Consider the following 21,169-nt stretch of genomic DNA (forward strand, 5'->3'; position numbering starts at 1 on the left):
TCAGGTTCTGTGTCTCCCTCTGTCTCTCTGCTCCTCCCCCACTCATGCTCTGTCTCTCTGTCTCTGTCTCTCTCTCTCTCTCTGTCAAAAATAAATAAAACATTAAAAAATGTGTTCTTTTATGTGCACATGCTTTTTACTTACTCTTCAATAATTGAACACTGACTGTATGCTAGGTACTATTCTAATTACTGGGAAACTTCAAAGAGTTTACATTCTAGCATGGAAGGGAGACAATAAAAAAATAAATAAGTCATATATATATATATATATATATATATATGATAAAGTGCTAGGGAGTAAGTAAAACTGAAAAGGGGATTATAAAATATTGAGTTGGGGTAGGATTGGGGGTGTATGTGAAATAACTTTTGTAAAGAGCTGAAGAAGTAAGGGAGAAACAGGGATATTTGTGGAGGGACATTCCAGGCAAGAGGAAAAAAAACAAGTGCAAAGGCTTAAGGCAGGAGCTTGCCTGGCAAGTTAATTTAACAAGTAACAAGATCAGTGAGTTCGAACTAAGAGGACAAGAAGGAGGTTGGTCATAAAATGAGATGGACCAAAGGACTGAAGAGAAGCCAAATCAGTGAGGCTGATAGATTGAATATGGCCACAGGCTTTCATTCTGAGAGTGCTGGGAAGTGATTGGAGCAAAGAAATGACATGCTGTGGTTTGCTTTTGGTACACTCATTCAGGCTACTGTGTTTGAATAAATGGCAGAGTGAAACGAGGAGACGTGGGGAACACCAATTGGGAAATTATTGCCATAATCCATACAAGTTTTATGTCTTGAACTACAGCAGTGATTGTAACTGGTGAGACATGTTTAGGTCCTGGATATCTTTGAAGTGGTAGATAGATTTTATTGACAGAATGGATACAGAGAAAGAGAGAAGAATGACCTCAAGATTTTTGATAGGAACAGCTGGAAATACAGAAATTCCCTAACTGAGATGGGAAACACTGTAGAAGAAGCTGGTTTGGGGAGAATAATCGGGAGCTCGTTTTTGGACATGTTAAATTTGAAATATCTACTAGATGTCCAAGAGGAAAAACCACGAAGGCAGTTGGATATATGAGGCTGTCTTTTGAAGGGAAGTTCTAGATGGACATACAGTGAGGCGGTTATCAGCATCATATGTGGGACTTAAAGCAATGTGACTGGAACACACTAACCTTACAGAATTGGGAACATGTGGTGGGGGAAAAAACCCACAGATGAAGCCTAGGAAGAATTTGTCAGGAATGTGGGAGGAAAGCCAGGTGATTGTTGTTTCCTAGAAACCATGTGCAGAAAATGTTTCAAAGCAGGTGAGTGAATATAAAAATGTAAAGGCCTTTTATATAAATGGTATAACACTTTTTTGGTTACTTTTTCACTGAATGTTTCTTAAGATCGATCTACATTGTTATCATGCATCTATTCTTATGCATCTATCTACTTACTACTTACTACTCTTTAGCATGTATCTAATGTACTATTTAACCTATGCCCTCCCCCCAGTGCCTGACTGACTTTAGTTCCTTTACACCACATATATCCTGCAGGTTCCTTATGGACTTGTGTGAGATTGCTTCATCATCTACCAGGGATAGTATTCCTGGGTCTCAGTGATGAAATTTTGGGGTGATGGAGGGTTTGTGGGGTCTGGAGCTGATGGCCAAGAAAGAATTCTTGAAGATGTCTTTGGTGCAAAAACGTGATTTTATTAAAGCATGGGGATAGGACCCATGGGCAGGAAGAACTTCACTGGGGTCCTGACCAGTAACTCATTACATACCCTCATATTGGGAGAGGGTCAAGGATAGAGTAAGTCTCTAAGGAATTTTGGAAGCAGGGTTTCCAGGACCTTGAGGGGCTAGCTGTTACTAGGGAAATGCCATTTATTACCATTTAATAAAACCTCAGTCATGAGACCCTTTAGATGTATATCGAGGGGCCATAAGCTTGGAGTATGATTGCCAGCATATATCTTGGGGCAGTTGGGATAAAGGAAGCAGACTTACGGGATCCTCAAGGTTGGGATAACGTTATGCCGAGATTCCTTTTTGCCCCTAGCAAAGCGTTATCCAGCAGCTGAGCTCCTAGAGGGAGGTCACTCTGCCTGTCTCAAGGACTTGTCAATGGGCTGTAGGCAGTAAGGGAATTTAATTTTTCATTTGCTTTAGTTTCCCGTATTACCATGGCAAGCACTTAAACCCCTTTCCTTTGTTCTTGGGTAGCCAGGAGTGTCCGAGGAATATCACACATATTCCACCTGGGTGTGTGTGTGTGTACCAACCTATATTTTGCCTTCAGCTTGCCCCAAGCTCCCTCATAATTAGGGTTTGTATTTTAACTCAGTTGAGTAGCCCCAGATTGCTTCCTAGAATGGCTGCTACAGCCTACTCTGTCTTTACCATGTATCCCCACCAACTCTTGGCATTCTCTGGCTCTCTCATTTTTGGCAGTGTAAAGTTAGGTATAGAGTGATACCTTTTATTTTAATTTTTGTTCCTCTGTCCTGCTGCTCTGATCTGTGTTGTTTGCTCTCTTAGTTTGCTCTCTTTGTTTGCTCTCATATACCTATGGTTGTTATTTCCCTAGACTCTCCATTGTGTTGGATCTCATAGTTTTTGGATCTCTTTGTGTTACCTCCTCATTTTGCTAAAGAACATCTTTAGTAGTTTCCTAAAATAGGATGCATATGAGATTTAACTTGAGTTCTTACCTATATAAAGATATCTTCATCACCCTAACTTAACACTTAATGGTTTGGCTAGATACTGAATTCTGAGATGAACATAATTTTCCTTTAAAAAAAATGAAGGCATTGCTTTCCTATCTTCTAGGTTCCAGTATTGCTTTTAAGAAATTTGATACCATTCTGACTTGTGATCTTTTACAGATTGCTTATGATTTTTCTCCGTGAGCTTTCAAGATCACTTTATTCCTGTTGACCTCTTGGTGTGAGTTTTGCCCTGCGAAATGTTGATGTACTAATTTAAGCTTTTCAGTTCTGGTGAATTTTATAATGTGAATTCTTTAATCATATCATCTCCACTTTCTTTGTTTTCACTTTTAGGTACCACATTCCTGTTTTAAGGTCAACTAAGTAATAGCCTTAATTACATCTGCAATGTCTCTTTGCTGTGTAAAACAGCATAGCATATTCAGTCTTGGGGATTAGGGGAACAAATCATGTTGGGAACCATGATTCTGCCTACCACAACCCCTCTACTGAATTTTTCATTACCGCTCCTATGTTTTTATCTCTCATGTTTTTATTCCCAGGATGTTATTTCTCTTTTTTAAATTATAGCTTTCTTTCTTATTTCATGGATACAATGTTGTCTCTTCACAGGATCTCACCATTAGCTGTGTGTGTGTATATTTGTGTTTAACTCTTCCGTTCCTTGCATTGTTTCCTTTTCAATCAAGCTTTTCTTTTTTCCTTTTCTTTGTTTCTCTCTTTCTTTCTTTCTTTCTTTCTTTCTTTCTTTTTCTTCTTATTTTGTTTTGGTCTATGTTTTTATGTTGGATATTATCTTGCTATCCTCAAATGTCTGGTAACCATCTGTTCACGTTTGTGTATATGGCGTGTTCCTCTTTTCTCCTCGTAGCTATCCTCTGTGTCTGCCTCTGTGAGGAAAGCTACTTTTCCTAAATTTCTCCAGATTATGAGCCTTCAATGTGAAGACAGAGTGGGGTGGATAGTTGCTGTTCTGGCTCCAGACTTTCACCCAATTCCACTACATTTAGCCTCTGCCTGTCCCCCCTACCTTCACCTAATGGTGCCTGGTATTTCTGAGTCTGGGACCTCTGTGGAGTCCTAGGGAAAAATTGCTTATTATTTATCACTTTGCACTGATGAATCATACAGCGCAATAACAAAATACCTGTTTGACCTACAGAGGTCACAGGTCTGCACTAGGTACCTCTTCTGTGTGCTTCATCCAGCTCTGAGATACCAGATAACTCCTAAGCACTGGTTTTCTCATTTCCTCCACTCTGCAGGAAGTTGCAGGAAGAAATGCTTTGATTCTTCATTCAGAGGACTGGAGAGCTGCCGGTGTGATATGGAATGTAAACAGCGGGGTGACTGTTGCTGGGATTTTGAAGACACCTGTGTGAAATCAAGTATGGACTCTGAGGATAAGTTCATTGTAACATGTTGGTTGTGCTTTCACGAATGCACGTCCGATGTGTATTAGTTTTCTAGGGCTGCCATAACACAGAAACTGGGGAGGGGGAGACTTAACCCACAGAAATTCATTTTCTCACAGTCCCAGAGGCTAGAAAGCCAGGATATAGCTGTTTTGAAGGTTGGTTCTTTCTAAGGGCTATGAGGGAGAATCTGTCCCTTGCCCCTCTCCTAGCTGGTGGGTTGCTGGCAGTCACTGGCAGTTGTTGGTTTGTGATAGTGTAACCCCAAACTCTGCCTCCGTCTTCACGGAGAGTTCTCTTGTGTCTTCACAGTCTTCCTTGTGTGTGTGAGTTCATGTCCAACTTTCCCCTTTTTATAAAAATACCAGTCGCACTGGATAGGGCCCACACTAAGGACCTCATTTTAACTTGACTGTCTACAGAGATCTTTTTCTAAGCAAGGTCACATTCATGACATTGGGGGCTAGGACTCCAACATTTTGTGGGGACATTATTTAACTCATAACATCTTGTGTATGGGATCTATGATTACCATTCCCCCCTTTACAGTACTAAACATAGAGTCCACACTTGATTTGATTGAGGTTGAGGAGTACTAGTCTCTAGCAGACAAGATGCTGTGTATGTTGCATGGAGTACAGATGTCACAATGGAGTTTCACTATGAGTCAAGTTAATCATCTTATTTAGTTTCATTGGCAGTGGCTCTCAGATTTTAGGATGCATAAGATTCACTTGGAAAGCTGGTGATTCTTGGTGATTCTGATGCCAGTGCTCCACAGAACGCAACTTGAAAAACACTATTCTCTGGGGAGAAGAGACCATTCACAATGTTTAATTTTTTAAGAAACCAGCGACGGCATGTGTGTACGGGGGTGGCTAGTGATTCAAGGAGAGTAACACTAGAATAACAGAACTCCTTACATTACGCTTTCTGAAAAGGACAAGAGGGAAGGGATAACGTACTGTAGATAAGATGTGTATTCCCTTTACTAAATCTTTCCCAGTATTTTCTAAGTAAATAATAAGTGAAGGGCAATGAAGAACTTTGTGCACAATGGAAGCACACAGCAGTTACCTGTTCAATGCATTTGTCTCCGCACAGGGCTGATGTTGATTTTAGACACTGACTCCTGGCAGGTGGCACTAGGAAACAACGGCGGTGCAGCCTCTTGCTATTTTTAGCACAGATGTTTATTTACACTGATGTCATAACTGAGCACACAGCCTGGGAGAACAGCAAGGGCATGGCGGAGGCTCATCCACCAGTTCTGTCACCCTCAGCTGCGAGGTGCCCTGACCTCCCTACATCCTTACCCACCTGACCGTGTTCCTGCTACTTCTGTTGTCACTGCCTCTTCCTTGCTGCCTGTCCTTAGACAAAACTGCTCTTGGGTGGCAACAATCACTCAGGCATAATGGTTCATCGCTGTTGGGAACTCCTACTTTTGGGTGGGGACAGAGCCAGTGTTCAGAGTTTCTCCAAACTCAGAGGTGTACCTGCTAGGTGGATCAGAGCTGCTGCTTGAAAGACTGCACCCGTGCCAAATGAAGAAAAGCGGTGGATAGCCCCTTGTTTGTCTTACATATTCTCATTTATTAGTGCGATAAGCCAAGACTTCGACTGCCCAGTAATACAGGGATAAACGCATGGAATTCATGTTTGATATTGGATACTTACAAGAAGTTAAATGCTGGCAACCAAACTGTGTGATTTTACAGCTCGAATATGGACATGCAATAGATTTCGTTGTGGGGAGACCAGACTAGATTCCAGCCTCTGCTCTTGTTCAGATGATTGTCTGCAGAGGAAAGACTGCTGTGCTGACTATAACAGTGTCTGTCAAGGTAAGCAGAGGAGATTGAACCATTTGCCTCCGCGGGTTCAGTGACCCCAGAGCTGACTGGTCTAGGCTGCATAAACGAAAACGAGTCAGAGAATCTTGAGCTACTCCACGTAGAAGAAATGGTCAGTGTGTTTACCGCAGGAAGAAATGCGGCTTGTGTGCTGTAGAGAGAGGTAGCTCATAACATAGGGACTACAGAAAAGAAGAGAAAGATGAAAGTTCTGTATTTCTTGGTAAGGCAAGGTTTCTCTAGTCCAATGACTATGATAGAAATACTTGTGGTTTGAGACACCAGATGGCAGATCCTAAAGTTAAAACATGAGGAAAGAGATTACCTGGCTTGTGTATCAGTCTGTTAAACCAATGTTACTGTTGAAACAGCTGTGTCCTGACTGGTTAAATTACTGATTAAGGACCGTGAGAGAGTTAATGCAGAGCCAAGATTAGGATACAGGTTCAACTCCTGATTCCAGCTCTAAGTGAGATACTGTAGATTTTTTTTTTAATTACTAATCCCTCTGAACACCTAATGAAATTTATGAAAAATTAGCATAAACACACAGCAACAAAATTGCTTCAAGCTATCAACCTTTTTTTCATAATGCCACACCCAATAAGAGGAATAGGAGGAAGATGTTATAGAAGAAACATTAACTGTCATCTCTTAGTAGAAAATAGGTTTTGCACTAATGGATGAATCAGTTTTTATTACAAAATGTAATTGAAAACCAACTAAAAAGAGCTATCAAAAAAGAAAAATAAAAGCCTAAAATGGTAACTTCTTTTTCAAATAATTATTGCTTGACATTTAGTATTGTATCATTAAAAATTCTGCTACATTCACGAGGGCAAGCATAATTTCTTGATTGCTTATTTCTATAAGTTCACTGACCACACTGCCTCTGACCTCTATATTTTCCCAGCTTTTACCCCAAATATATAACTTTTAACTTTTTATCTCAAGACTGATCCTCAGGTCATATGGTAAAATTTCCTGCTGAATTCCTTACACAATATTGTTCAAACTTAATAGATACAAAAATAATTGTTTAGCAGTGTAGAAGTTTACTACCACCACTAACTGGGCACTTTGATGGAGTTAATTTCATCATTTCAGCTTATTTTTCAAAATAAATGTAAATGTGTTCTTACTGTAAGGATTCAACATTTTGTTTAAAGAGGATACATGATTTTTGCCAAAATTAAATCTTTAAGCAGTAGCTTGAAGGCATTTGAATAATTTTGGAAGAAACCAGCCAGTTACTCTTACATTTTAAATTTAGAATTTTAAAGATTTTATGATAAACTTCTAACACATGTACAGAAGAGAATAGTATGGTCCAGCACCTAGCCCCAGCAATTATCAAACTAATGGCCAGTCTTGTCTCATCTTGACAAAGTATAATTTTCAAAAGATAAAAACACAACTCTCATATAAATGTAACGTGAACATGTCAAAGAGTAATTAGCTCATTCATGAGATAACCAACTGGAATGTTCAGTTGGCTTAAAGAGAATGAAAGAGACTAAGTATATATAGTATGGAAAGAATGTTAGAATGAGGTAAAAAGTACTGTAACTTTTGGCGGGATAGAAATGATTTGCATTTCTACAGGAAAATTTCTTTGCTATCAGACAAGAATCAGTTGTGTTGCTATCACTTTTCTACCAATTAACTGCTATTGTTACTGTGAGGTAAAATAAATGGTAAAGAATAAGCTAAATAAAGGTATACATTCCTAGGTAATTAGATAATCAATCCATTTGATTAGATAACGTCCATTTTAGATAATTCCCAGAATGACATTAAAATGAAGTTTGGTGATCAGTCCTCCTTTTGCTTATCTTCAAGTTTTGGATTTTGTTTTTCTTAAAAAAAATGTAATTTTATTCACCCCAGCTTTTCTCCCTAAATTTTAGATTATTTCTAAGTAAATCCTAGAGTTAATATTCATCTGTAAATATTTTTAGGACATATCTAAAAAATGTAAGTATTTAACAAAATTATAATACCATTAATAGATCTAAAAATATCAATTGTTGTTTGTTGTCATCAAATATCCACTGTTCTGATTTTTCTGCTTGTTTCATAACATTTTTTAAAAAGATTGTCTGAAGTAGGATCCAAATAGATTCCATACATTACAAGTGGCTGATGTATTTCAAGTCCTTTAAAAGTAGGTTCTCTTTCTTTTTTTCCCCTTGCAATTTACATGTTGGAGTAAAAGGGCCATTTGTTCTACAGTTTTCCAGTCTGAGCTTTGTAGACTGCATCCCCTGTAACTTAAGCAGTTTGTCATCTCATTTCCTGAAAATTGGTAGTTGCAATCAGAATCAGACGACTGTTCAGATTCAGGTGCTATTTATTTATTTTTTTATTTTGCAAGTATACTCCGTAGATGGTGGTATTACTTCCATCAAGAGGCACATCTTGACTGCTTGTCACCTTTTCTGGGATGTTAGCCATTGATGATCATTGCGTATATCCATCAAGGAGTGCAAGTGATGACATTTATGCTCTATCATTTCTACTTCATTAATCAGCTGGAATGTTCTATAAACAGAAACATTTATGAAGTCAAATTTTTTTAGTTAAGATCTTTGTTCAGGTTTTCCCAGTTGATATCAATTATTCTCATTGGCTGCTTCTGCCCACCCCCCACCCCCCACCCCCCACCCCCCACCATGATTTCTTTCCTCCTTTCTTTAGATGGTATATCTGTATTTGTTAAACTCATTTTTTCTAATTGTCCCTTTCCAGTTAAATGAATCTCCTTTGTTTTTCTTGGTAAAGATGAGCTTCTTGATATTCCATCTGTGCAAATATCTGGACGCACTGACCTTTTCACCATGTGGAATAACACTTAACATGTTCTGGTAGATTTAAGTCATTGGAATAACATGAACTAAGTACTTTGGAAAGATCAAGGTCATTGAACATTTGTTCTTTTTTTTATGGTGTAGTTGTCTAAAGATTTTGATCTTACATTTTTTTAGGAGAAACCCCATGGGTGAAGGAAGAGTGTGGCACAGCCCAGCCGTCTCAGTGTCCAGAAGGGTGAGAATAAGGGCAGTTTTTATTCTCCTTTGACAGATGGCACATGGAATGTAGTTGAGACACAGGGTGGAATTTCCTCCACTATATTTATATTTCAAAACAATAAAGTTAAGAAACGATGAGGATTCTTCTGACTTCAAACTCAGAGTTTTGTCTACAAAGCATTTTTAAATTAATTTTTTTAGGGGCGCCTGGGTGGCGCAGTCGGTTAAGCGTCCGACTTCAGCCAGGTCACGATCTCGCAGTCCGTGAGTTCGAGCCCCGCGTCAGGCTCTGGGCTGATGGCTCAGAGCCTGGAGCCTGTTTCCGATTCTGTGTCTCCCTCTCTCTCTGCCCCTCCCCCGTTCATGCTCTGTCTCTCTCTGTCCCAAAAATAAATAAAGGTTGAAAAAAAAATTAAAAAAAAAAAAGAGTAAATTAATTTTTTTAGATTCATGTCTTACAACAATGACTTAAAAAGATTTGTTGAGCTATTACATACTGACATCCCCAAGGTCCTATGATCAGGACTGAAATTTAGATCTGAATTACTCCAGCCAGAACTCTTCTCTATTCACATCCCGGTACCTCGAATTTATACTTACTGAGGGAAGGGGAAGAAGTTTGCCCAAGGAAAGGTAGGCCTTGAAGGATGAGGAGGACTCGTTACGTGTACATGCGTGATGAACATGTGAGGTAGAACCCCTCGCTGACCCCTCCTATGCATCTCCTCCACACGTTTGTGGTGGCTGCTACTGGACTTTTCCCAATCCTGGAAACATGCCCACATCATGTCCCAGTGAGGATGGATTTCTTCTCCAGTGGCCCCTTATGCCCGTCCCCTACTTCATTCTGGCCCAAGCAGTGGGAGGAAGATGATGAGGTAGAAGAAAAAAGGAATACCTGGTATAGGAAGTGTTAGTGCAGTCATTTTTAGATAGCATTATTTTATATAAAAAAAAAAAAACGTGTGTGGATAATGTCTGTTTTTGTACCATGCCACTTTGGTTTACCCCAGTCCTCAGATCCAGTTGCCCAGTTCAGCAGCATCCAGGAGGAAGAGCCAAGAATTTAGAATAAAAAGGATACTTGAGTTTGACTCCTGGTCTTGCCCCTGAGACTCTGCACGGGTCACTTCTCTGAACTTCATCTATAAAATTGTAGTAGAGGGGCGCCTGAGTGACTCAGTCAGTTAAGCGTCCAACTTTGGCTCAGGTCATGATCTCACAGTTTGTGGGTTTGAGCCCTGCATCAGGCTGTGTGCTGACAGCTCAGAGCCTGGAGCCTGCTTGGGATTCTCTGTCTCCCTCCCTCACTCGCGTTCCGTCTCTGTCTCTGCCTCTGTCTCTCTCTCTCTCTCTCTCTGTCTCTTTCAAAAAATAAACATTAAAAAATTTAAAGTAGTAGTAGTAATAATAATAATAACAATAATAATGCCAAGTTCAGAAGATTTCATTTGAGAATTAAGTCAACATCATCATCAGTGCAGATCCTGCTTAGGATTTTCTCTCTCTCCCTCTCTTTCCATCCCTCCTCCACTCATGCTCTCTCTCTTTCTCAAAATAAATAACATCAAAAAATAAATCTTTAAAAAGGGAAAGAAAAAAAACATGATAATTGTCTTAATGTGCTTTCTAAGGATTTTCTAATTTAGAGAATTGTAAGTAGTACAGACGTCTTTGTTTTTGTTTTTCTTTTACAATAAAAACATGTACTAATTCTGTTTTCCACTTTCAGATTTGAATTGCCACCAGTTATTTTGTTTTCCATGGATGGATTTAGAGCTGAATATTTGCAGACCTGGGATACTCTCCTACCTAATATTCATAAACTGAGTAAGTCTCCACAACCACAGGCACACAAACGATGAGGACACCTAGTTAGCTATCCTGTAGATGTGCACCTTTCTTCCTGACCTTCCATATTAGTAGTTTGTCTTCTCCCAGGACCTCTGGAGATCCTGAGGACTTCACCACTCAGGATACCTAGTTTCATACTTTTGGCTCCTCGTCTTTTTTGAAGCATGCTCATCTTTTTGTTTGTTTCTTGTGATTCGTTTTGTATTTGAATATAACTTCATCCTATGGAAATCTGTTCACATATAATGTCTCAAAAGTCGTGTTTGTCAGACTTGGGTTCTGGGTCTTAGCAACAAGAATATGACCAGCAAGGACATGATCCTGAAGGAGTCTGAATGGCAGAGCAGAGTCAGCACATCATACGCTCCAGAAGGCAAAAAGTCTAGTATCTCTCTCTGGTTCTGGAATGAAACTGCCTGGAACCTGGCTTCACCGCTTATTAGCTGTGAGACCTTGGGCAAACTTATCTCACCTATTGGCGCTCTTTCTCTCCAGTTGTAAAATGGTCACTTCCTACCTGATGCAAATACTGTGAGAATGTAAATGTGGTACACACTGAATGGTTTTAAGCTGTGATTGTAATTATTGTTTCTGTTATCATCTTTATCAGGATGTGATGCTTCTTTTTAGGACACTTGGCCTTCATACAGTTTTATAAAGTTATTAATAAGGAGAAATTAAGTACCTATGGATACAGAGCCAAGAAGTATATCAGAGCATGTTTGGAACCAGAGGGTTGGTTCCAGAGTCTGTATTCTTCACTGCCTGACAATTCCTTGCTTTCTTCCCCCTTCCACTAGGCCTTCTTTTGCCTCTAAGGTTCTCAAAGTTTATCACAATTTTACTGGAATCCTGTTTTTATTTTTCTCCAAATTATTAAAAAAGAGCTGTTTGAGGGGCGCCTGAGTGGCGCAGTCGGTTGGGCGTCCGACTTCAGCCAGGTCACGATCTCGCGGTCCGTGAGTTCGAGCCCCGCGTCAGGCTCTGGGCTGATGGCTCAGAGCCTGGAGCCTGTTTCTGATTCTGTGTCTCCCTCTCTCTCTGCCCCTCCCCCGTTCATGCTCTGTCTCTCTCTGTCCCAAAAATAAATAAACGTTGAAAAAAAAAAATTTATTAAAAAAAAAAAAAAAAAAGAGCTGTTTGAGCCTGAGTAAGTCAATTACCTCATCTGGGTCTTCGTTTCTTCATTTGTAAAATGAGAGGATTAACTTTATGGAATTCTACTGTTAATTCCAGCTCTAAAATTCCATGACTCTAGAGAGATGAACTGCTTCCCCCTACAAACACAAGATACTTTGTCTCTTCAGCTTTTTTCTTATTCCCTGAGGCAGAACTACAGCAAAGACATTGAGAGTTTGGGGCTCTGACTGAATTAGCTTCAAATTCAGGATTTGTCATTTAACTGCTGAGTTACTTTGGCCTGGAAAGTTGATTAACACTTCCCAGTTTGTATTTCCTCATCTGAATTTTCCTTGACAATCGGGATATCCAATTCTGTATCCAAAAGGGAATTTAGCTAGCCAGGCTGAACCGAACCCCTTCTGAAGGGGAATTATTTGATTTGCTCATCCCGCTCAGGGTTGGAAATGACACCAATGAAACATTGGGCCATTGAGAATGTTCCCTTTTTAAAGTTTAATATGTATTTTTTAAGTCCTGCAGACAACATTTGATTCTTTAATGTGTAGACATCACTAACTAGGTCTACCAAGGCAAAATGGGCTGTTAGTTTCCAGGAGGCCTGATTAAGAATAGATGTGAATGAGATTTAGGATTAGGACTTCCTGGGAAAAGTAGGCTTGAGGTGAGGTGTGTGACAACAGACATCACTTTAAGGAAGTCTAGAACCCCATCTTCAGTATCCCAAGAAGCTGCCTGAGTTGGGTGACAGCGGTCTGGGAAGCTGAGCATGAACTAATACCACAGCCCAGTGAGTCATATTGGTGACTTAAAAGAACTCAGACTCAACTCTAGTGAGAGGACAAGGTCATTATCTTGTCTTAGTGTGGGTGGGGACAGAAAAAAAAGGGTCAGGCCCAAGAACAGCAGACTGTCAGGTGAGATGGAAGTAATTCGACTTGCACCACAAGTCAGGCTTCCTGGAAAGTTAGGTAGGAAATTGGGGATTGATTAAGACTAGTAGTAACAGGTGTATCTGGCAGGCAACATTTGTAGATTTTTGAAGATCAGAGTTAGTTAGCAAAGTTTACTTTCACAAACAATAGAATTCTTAACTTCTCCACAGCAGGTGCCGTTTGCTGTCTGCTGCCTCTTCCTCCTCCCCCTCTTCCTCTTTCTTTCTTCTTTTTAATTTTATTGTGGTAAAAATACTTAGGAGATATAACCACTTAACAGCCTTTTAAGTGTATAATGAAATATTGTTATCTATAGGCCCAATGTTGTATAGCAGATCTCTAGAATTTATTCATCTTGCGTAAATGAAATTTTATACCCATTGATTAGCAACTCTCCATTTTTTTCCTCCCCACAGAGCCTGGAAATCACCATTCTATTCTTTGTTTTAAGACCTTGACTCTTTTAGATCTCATATAAGTGGAATTATTTGTATTTGTCTTTCTGTAACAGGCTTATTTCATTTAATGTCCTCAAGATTCATTTATATGGTTTCATTTTTTTAAGGCCAAATCAAGTTCCACTGCATATATACACCACTTAAAAATCCATTTATCTATTGATGGACATTTAGGTTGTTTCCACATCTTGGTTATTGTGAATAGTATTGCATTGAACATGGGAGTGTTAATATCTCTTCAAGAACTTGATCTCAATTATTTTGGATAAATATCCAGAAGTAGGATTGCTGGATCATATGATAGTTGTATAACTGTTTTTTATTCTCACTGTCAGTGCACAAGGGTTGCACTTTCTCCACACCCTCACTAACACATGTCTTTTGTGTTTCTTTTTTTTTTTTTTTAATTTTTTTTCAACGTTTTTTATTTATTTTTGGGACAGAGAGAGACAGAGCATGAACGGGGGAGGGGCAGAGAGAGAGGGAGACACAGAATCGGAAACAGGCTCCAGGCTCCGAGCCATCAGCCCAGAGCCTGACGCGGGGCTTGAACTCACGGACCGCGAGAACTCACGGACCGTGAGATCGTGACCTGGCTGAAGTCGGACGCTTAACCGACTGCGCCACCCAGGCGCCCCTTGTGTTTCTGATAATAGCCATCCTAACAGGTGTGCAGTGATATCTCATTGTGGTTTTGACTTGCATTTTCCTGATGTTTAATGACATTGATCATCTTGTATGTATTGGTCATTTGTAGGTCTTCTTCAGAGAAGTATCTATTCAAATCCTTAGCCTATTTTTTAATTGGGTTATTAGGTTTTTTTCTATTGAATTGTAAGAATTTATTATCTATTTTAGAAGTCAATTCCTTACCACATATATGGTTTGTAAGTATTTTCTTCCATTCCATATGTTGTTTCTGTCGATGGTTTCCTTTGCTATGCAGAAGCTTGTTAGTTTGATGCAGTCCCATTAGTTTATTTTTGCTTTTGTTGCTTGTGTTTTTGGTGTCATATTCATGAGATCATTACTAAAACCAATATCACAAATCTCTCCTCCTCTTTTCTTGTAATATTCTTGAGTCTTTAGTTCATTTTGAGTTAGATATTGTTTATGGTATATGAAAGGGTCCTTGCCTAGTTCCTAATTTTACTGCGAAAGCTCTCAGTTTTTCATTGTTGAGTATAATCTTAGTTGTGGGCTTTCCATACATGACCTTTACCATGTTGAGGTAATTTCCCTCCATTTCTAGTATGTTGAGAGTCTTTATCATGAAAGAGTATTGAACTTTATCAGATGCTTTTTCTGCATCTGTTTAGATGATCATGTGATTTTTATCCTGTATTTTATTAATGTGGTATATCACATTAATTGATTTTCGTATGTTGAGCCATCTTTTATCACAGGGATAAATCCCACTTGGTCATGGTGTGTGATTCCTTTAATGTACTGTTGAATCCAGTTTCCTGGTATTTTGTTGAAGATTTTTTCATCTATGTTCATCGGGGATATTGTCCTGTAGTTTCCTTTTCTTGTGGTGTCTTTGTCTTCTTTTGGTATCAGGATAAATGCTGTCTTCATAAAATGAGTTTGGGACAGTTTTCTTCTCTTCAGTTTTTTGGAAGAGTTTAAGAATGATCGCCATTGATTCTTCTTTGTTTCATATGAATGTTTATTTTTGAGAGAGACAGAGACAGAGACAGAGCACGTGAGGGGGAAAAGCAGAGAGAGAGGGAGACAGGATCCGAAGTGGGCTCTATGCTGATAGCAGAGAGCCTGATGAAGGACTCAAACTCACGAACCATGAGATCATGACCTGAGCTGAAATTGGACCCTTAACTGACAGCTACCTAGGAGCCCCGTGCATTAATTTGTCTTTAAATACTTGAGAGAATTCATCAGTAAAGCCTTCTAATCCTAGACTTTTCTCTGGAGGAGGTGTAGTCTAGCTAAAGGTTTGTTAATTTTATCTTTTCAAAAAACCAACTTTAATTTTCTTGATTTTTACAAGTATTTTTCTACTCTTTGTTTCCTTTATGTCTGCTATAATCTTTATTGTTTCCTTCCTTCAGCTAACTTTGGATGTAGTTTGTTCCTTTTCTTCTTTGAGTTGTAAAGTTAGGTTGTTTATGTAAAATTTCTTTTTTTTTTTTTTTTTTTTTAATTTTTTTTTTCAACGTTTTTATTTATTTTTTTTGGGACAGAGAGAGACAGAGCATGAACGGGGGAGGGGCAGAGAGAGAGAGAGACACAGAATCGGAAACAGGCTCCAGGCTCCGAGCCATCAGCCCAGAGCCTGACGCGGGGCTCGAACTCACGGACCGCGAGATCGTGACCTGGCTGAAGCTGGACGCTTAACCGACTGCGCCACCCAGGCGCCCCTAAAATTTCTTTTTTAATGTAGCTGTTTGTTGCTATACACTTCCATCCTCGTACTGTTTTTGCTGTATCTGTCAGCTGTTTCACCTACTACGCATTTAGTTTTCTGCTCTTTCTTAGAGTTTATAATTTCTTTTTTTTTTTTAATTTTTTTAATGTTTATTTATTTTTGAGAGGGACAGAGACAGAATGAGAGTGGGTTAGGGGCGGAGAGAGAGGGAGACATAGAATCTGAAGCAGGCTCCAGGCTCTGAGCTGTCAGCACCAGAGCCCAACATGGGGCTGGAACTCACTGAGCTGTGAGATCATGACCTGAGCCGAAGTCAGACACTCAACCGACTGAGCCACCCAGGTGCCCCAAGTTTATAGTTTCTAAGGATATATGTTTATTCTATTTATGTTTCCAGATTTTTGGGGGGGTTGGTACTTCCTTTTTGAAAAAGTTCTTTAAAGAGTAAAATACACAAATGATAAACTTTTAAAAATGATATTAAAATGTATATAGTAGAATAACAACAACCAACTAACAAACAAAAAAACTCTTTCCAGATCTTTCTAGCTTTATCTCTGCAGAAGCATCTACTCTTGTTGGTTTCTTGTGTATCCTTCCTTCTTTTATGATTTAGATTATTAAGTTCTAGAAGAAACAATTATAGAATATTTTGCTTTCTGTGAGCTGTTCTACAACAGCTCTTGTTCAAAGGCAGGTGATCCAAAATTGTAGCATGAATCATGGATAGTCTGCAGGTGTGTCCTATTTGGGACATCCCAACTAATGTCATGTTTTTACATTACTGGTAGCTTAGTTTGTGTTTTATTTTATACTCCATGGCTTTAGGCATTTAAGAATTTGATTACATCACCCATGTTTGAAGGAAATGAAAAGAAAAACTGACTTTAATATTTCTGTTTATTGTATGTCCCCCCCCCCCACTTAAATTCTTTTAATTATATGAGCGAATTGGATCTCATTTTATTTTCTTATTGTATGACTTCTTAAAAATAATAAATGTCTTTCTCTGGTTAAGTATGAGACTTATGGTAGTATTGACTGAAAAAAAAAGGTTATTTTAATCTTTAATTATACTTAGAAATCAAATCCTAGGGCAGGCCTCAAACTTAGGTACATCAGAACCACTTTGGGTGGCTTGCCACAAATGTTGATTTTTTTTCCAGATCTCTTTTCTTCATATTCTACTTACCCCTCCATTCCTACCAGAGTCCTATTTAGTAAACTTGATATGGAGCCCAAGAAGGTTCTGAAGGAGATAATCCCTAGGTCATATTGGAAACACTGCATATTGGACCACCTCCAAGCCTATTTGAGAAAACTTTCATTGTTTCCAACTATAAACTTTGTAACTTTCTGGACAAAAATCATTTTTGATTTTTGTTTTAACCTAAATAAAATCAATAATGGTGAAGCTTTCTTTTAGAATTTGATTTGACAGTATTTTGAAATGGAAAATTTCTTATCCTTCACTGTTGGAGAGGAAATAACAATGCTGGAGTGGTTCTGACCTTGAATGGCGTTATTGCACAGATCCAAAACAGCAGAACATTTGAAAGCAAAGTTGATGCCGCACTTTGTGGAAAACAGATCACAGGAAACTTCACTGATCAAATGGAAACTGTACTGAAAATAATAAGTAGTAAAGTTATTTACTACTTATTTTATAAATGTTACTACGTGACATAGGCTTATGCTCGTATATAGGGCAAATTCCTTTTCAGTTACCTAGATAGTTGTGTTGACTTTTGTTATATTGGACGCTGTCACATAAGAACTATTAGCTGGGATGAAAATGTTATATAGAAATTCTCATCATAATGACCTGAGTCAGAAAGAGAGGAGCAACACAAACATACAAAGCTGGTGGCAGTGTGTAATTTGGGGTATGCTTAGCTGAATGATCCCCAAGATGTGGCTCATGGACAAAATGTGGCCCACTCTATTTTTGTGTGGCCTAGTAAATGCTAAGAATTGTTTTACATTATTAACTGGTTGAGAAATAAAGAAGAGAATATTTAGTGATATGTACAAATTACATGGAATTCAAATTTCAATGTCCATAAATAAAGATTTATTGGAGGACAGCCATGCTTATTTGTTGGTGTAGCATCTATGGATGCTTTTGGCCTCACTAGCTGAATTCAGCTGCTAAAACAAGGAACATATGGACTTACAAAGCCTAACATTTATGATCTGGCCTTTATAGAGAAATGTTGTAGAGTCTTTCACTTCTCTATTAAAAACTGACATTACTTAGAATGTAGGAATTGTAGGCATCAGAATTTCAACCTTTTTGAAATCAAGGAATCGATCCCATTTACAGTTGCACAAAAAACCATAAAATACCTAGGAATAAATCTAACCAAAGAGGTGAAAAATCTATACACTGAAAACTGTAGAAAGCTTATGAAAGAAATTGAAGAAGACACAAAAAAATGGAAAAAATTCCATACTCCTGGATAGGAAGAACAAATATTGTTAAAATATCAATACTACCCAAAGCAGTCTACATATTCAATGCAATCCCTATCAAAGTAACGACAGCATTCTTCACAGAGCTAGAACAAATAATCCTAAAATTTGTATGGAACCTGAAAAGACCCCGAATAGCCAAAGCAATCTTGAAAAAGAAAACCAAAGCAGGAGGCATCACAATCCCAGACTTCAAGCTATACTGCAAAGCTGTAATCATCAAGACAGTATGGTACTGGCACAAGAGCAGACACTCAAATCAATGGAACAGAATAGAGAACCCAGAAATGGACCGACAAACGTATGGCCAACTATTCTTTGACAAAGCAGGAAAGAATATCCAATGGAATAAAGACAGTCTCTTCAACAAGTGGTGCTGGGAAAACTGGACAGCGACATGCAGAAGAATGAACCTGGACCACTTTCTTACACCATACACAAAAATAAACTCAAAACGGATGAAAGACCTAAATGTATGACCGGGAGTCATCAAAATCCTTAAGGAGAAAGCAGGTAAAAACCTCTTTGATCTTGGCCTCAGCAACTTCTTACTCAACACGTCTCTGGAGGCAAAGGAAACAAAAGCAAAAATGAACTACTGGGACCTCATCAAAATAAAAAGCTTCTGCACAGTGAAGGAAACAATCAGCAAAAGTAAAAGGCAACCAACAGAATGGGAGAAGATATTTGCAAATGACATATCAGATAAAGGGTTAGTATCCAAAAATCTATAAAGAACTTATCAAACACCCCAAAAACACCCCAAAAAAGCCAAATAATCCAGTGAAGAAGTGGGCAAAAAACATGAATAGACACTTCTCCAAAGAAGACATCCAGATGGCCAACCGACACATGAAAAAATGCCCCACATCACTCATCATCAGGGAAATACAAATCAAAGTACAATGAGATACCACCTTACACCTGTCAGAATGGCTAACATTAACAACTCAGGCAACAATGGATGTTGGTGAGGATGCGGAGAAAGAGGATCTCTTTTGCATTGTTGGTGGGAATAAAAGCTGGTGCAGCCACTCTGGAAAACAGTATGGAGGTTCCTCAAAAAACTAAAAATAGAACTACCCTACGACCCAGCAACTGCACTACTAGGCATTTATCCAAGTGATACAGGTGTGCTGTTTCGAAGGGACACATGCACCCCCATGTTTATAGCAGCACTATCAACAATAGCCAAAGTATGGAAAGAGCCCAAATGTCCATCGATGGATGAATGGATAAAGAAGATGTGGTGTGTGTATATATATATATATATATATATATATATATATATATATATATATATACATACATACACACACACACACACACACACACACACACACAATGGAATATTACTCGGCAATCAAAAAGAATGAAATCTTGCCATTTGGAATTACGTGGATGGAACTGGAGGGTATTATGCTAAGTGAAATTAGTCAGTCAGAGAAAGACAAAAATCATATGACTTCACTCATATGAGGACTTTAAGAGACAAAACAGATGAACATAAGGGAAGGGAAACAAAAATAATATAAAACCAGGGAGGGGGACAAAACATAAGAGACTCATAAATATGGAGAACAAACTGAGGGTTGCTGGAGGGGTTGTGGGAGGGGAGACGGGCTAAATGGGCACTAAAGGGGCACTAAGGAATCTACTCCTGAAATCATTGTTGCACTATATGCTAACTAATTTAGATGTAAATTTTTAAAAATAAAAAATTAAATAAAAAAAAAGAATTTCAACCTCTTTCCATCTTCAATCCACTCTTTAGTTAGCTTTTTATTTCTCTGTAAAAACTTTATGTTTAGATTTTTACTTAAAAAAACTTACCAGGAAAAAAACAACTTCTTAATTTCTCACTATGTTTTGTTGCAGAAACATGTGGAATTCATTCAAAATACATGAGAGCTGTCTATCCAACCAAAACCTTCCCAAATCATTACACTATTGTCACGGTAAGTGTTTGGCCCAGTGGCAAGACTGACAGGCCATAGACAGGCAACTGACCACGACAGACATGCTTACACAGGAAGTGGCTGAGCCCCATGTCACACACACATTTCAGAAGCACATGTGGCTTCATTCAGGCTAGGAGGTAGCATCTCATTGTGAGGCCATCCAGTGCTCTGAGGTCTTACGTATGAATGAATGTCCCAGCAATAGGCTAATTCACCTGTGTGACAGGCCAGGATAGCTTCTTGGATGTGAGAAATACCATTCTCCTCTGATCTTTTGATTTGCCTCCACTTTTCTGAGTCTGCTGGGAATTGTAGGTTATGTATGAAGACAGCCACTTTGATGTAGGAAATGTCTTTTTTCCCTAATCTTTTCATTGTATTTAATTTGACGAAGACTTCTGTTTCATAAATAAATGCATGCTGGCTATAAGTCTTTAGATAAAGGAAATAAACCAAGTGAATTCTCCTTAATGTGTAATAAGACGTAAGTGAAATGATGAAAATGAACTCAAGGGCAAATTAAATTTTTAACATTTATAGATTTACAACACATCTTAAGGAGTCCTCTACCTCAGACTTTATTACCAAAGGATATTATGTCTTTACCACTTTGCATTTACTCTTTTATTACTATAGGGCAGTAACTATAACTTATTTAAATTTTAACTCTAAAGTAACAATGCCTAATGTATGCAATGTATATATATATTATGTGTGTAATATATATATAATATATATAACATGTAATATATATATATATATATATATATATATATATATATATATTTGCAGATTTTACCTAAATATTTGAGTTGCCCAGCTCACATATTCCCCGTTGAGGTCTAAAAGGTGACACTCTGCCTTTCTTGTTTTAACTCTCATATAGTAAACAAACGTTTTCAGAGTGTACTGACTATATGT

General features: G+C 38.4%; 1 protein-coding gene across 3 annotated transcripts in view; it reads left to right on the forward strand.

Moving 5' to 3' along the window:
* Positions 1-21,169, forward strand: part of ENPP3 (ectonucleotide pyrophosphatase/phosphodiesterase 3) — a 92,726-nt gene that overhangs the window by 20,840 nt on the left and 50,717 nt on the right. For all 3 annotated transcript variants that reach the window (XM_086707861.1, XM_086707862.1, XM_086707860.1), the window contains 5 exons: positions 3,999-4,121; positions 5,870-5,995; positions 8,992-9,052; positions 10,769-10,866; positions 20,166-20,245. In XM_086707861.1, the coding sequence (XP_086563987.1) occupies positions 4,061-4,121; positions 5,870-5,995; positions 8,992-9,052; positions 10,769-10,866; positions 20,166-20,245 (426 nt within the window). In that variant the 5' untranslated portion in view covers positions 3,999-4,060. The remainder of the gene's footprint in view (positions 1-3,998; positions 4,122-5,869; positions 5,996-8,991; positions 9,053-10,768; positions 10,867-20,165; positions 20,246-21,169) is intronic.

This window comes from Puma concolor, chromosome B2, assembly GCF_028749965.1.
Source record: "Puma concolor isolate L17-30 chromosome B2, mPumCon1.1.hap2, whole genome shotgun sequence".
NCBI lineage: Eukaryota > Metazoa > Chordata > Mammalia > Carnivora > Felidae > Puma > Puma concolor.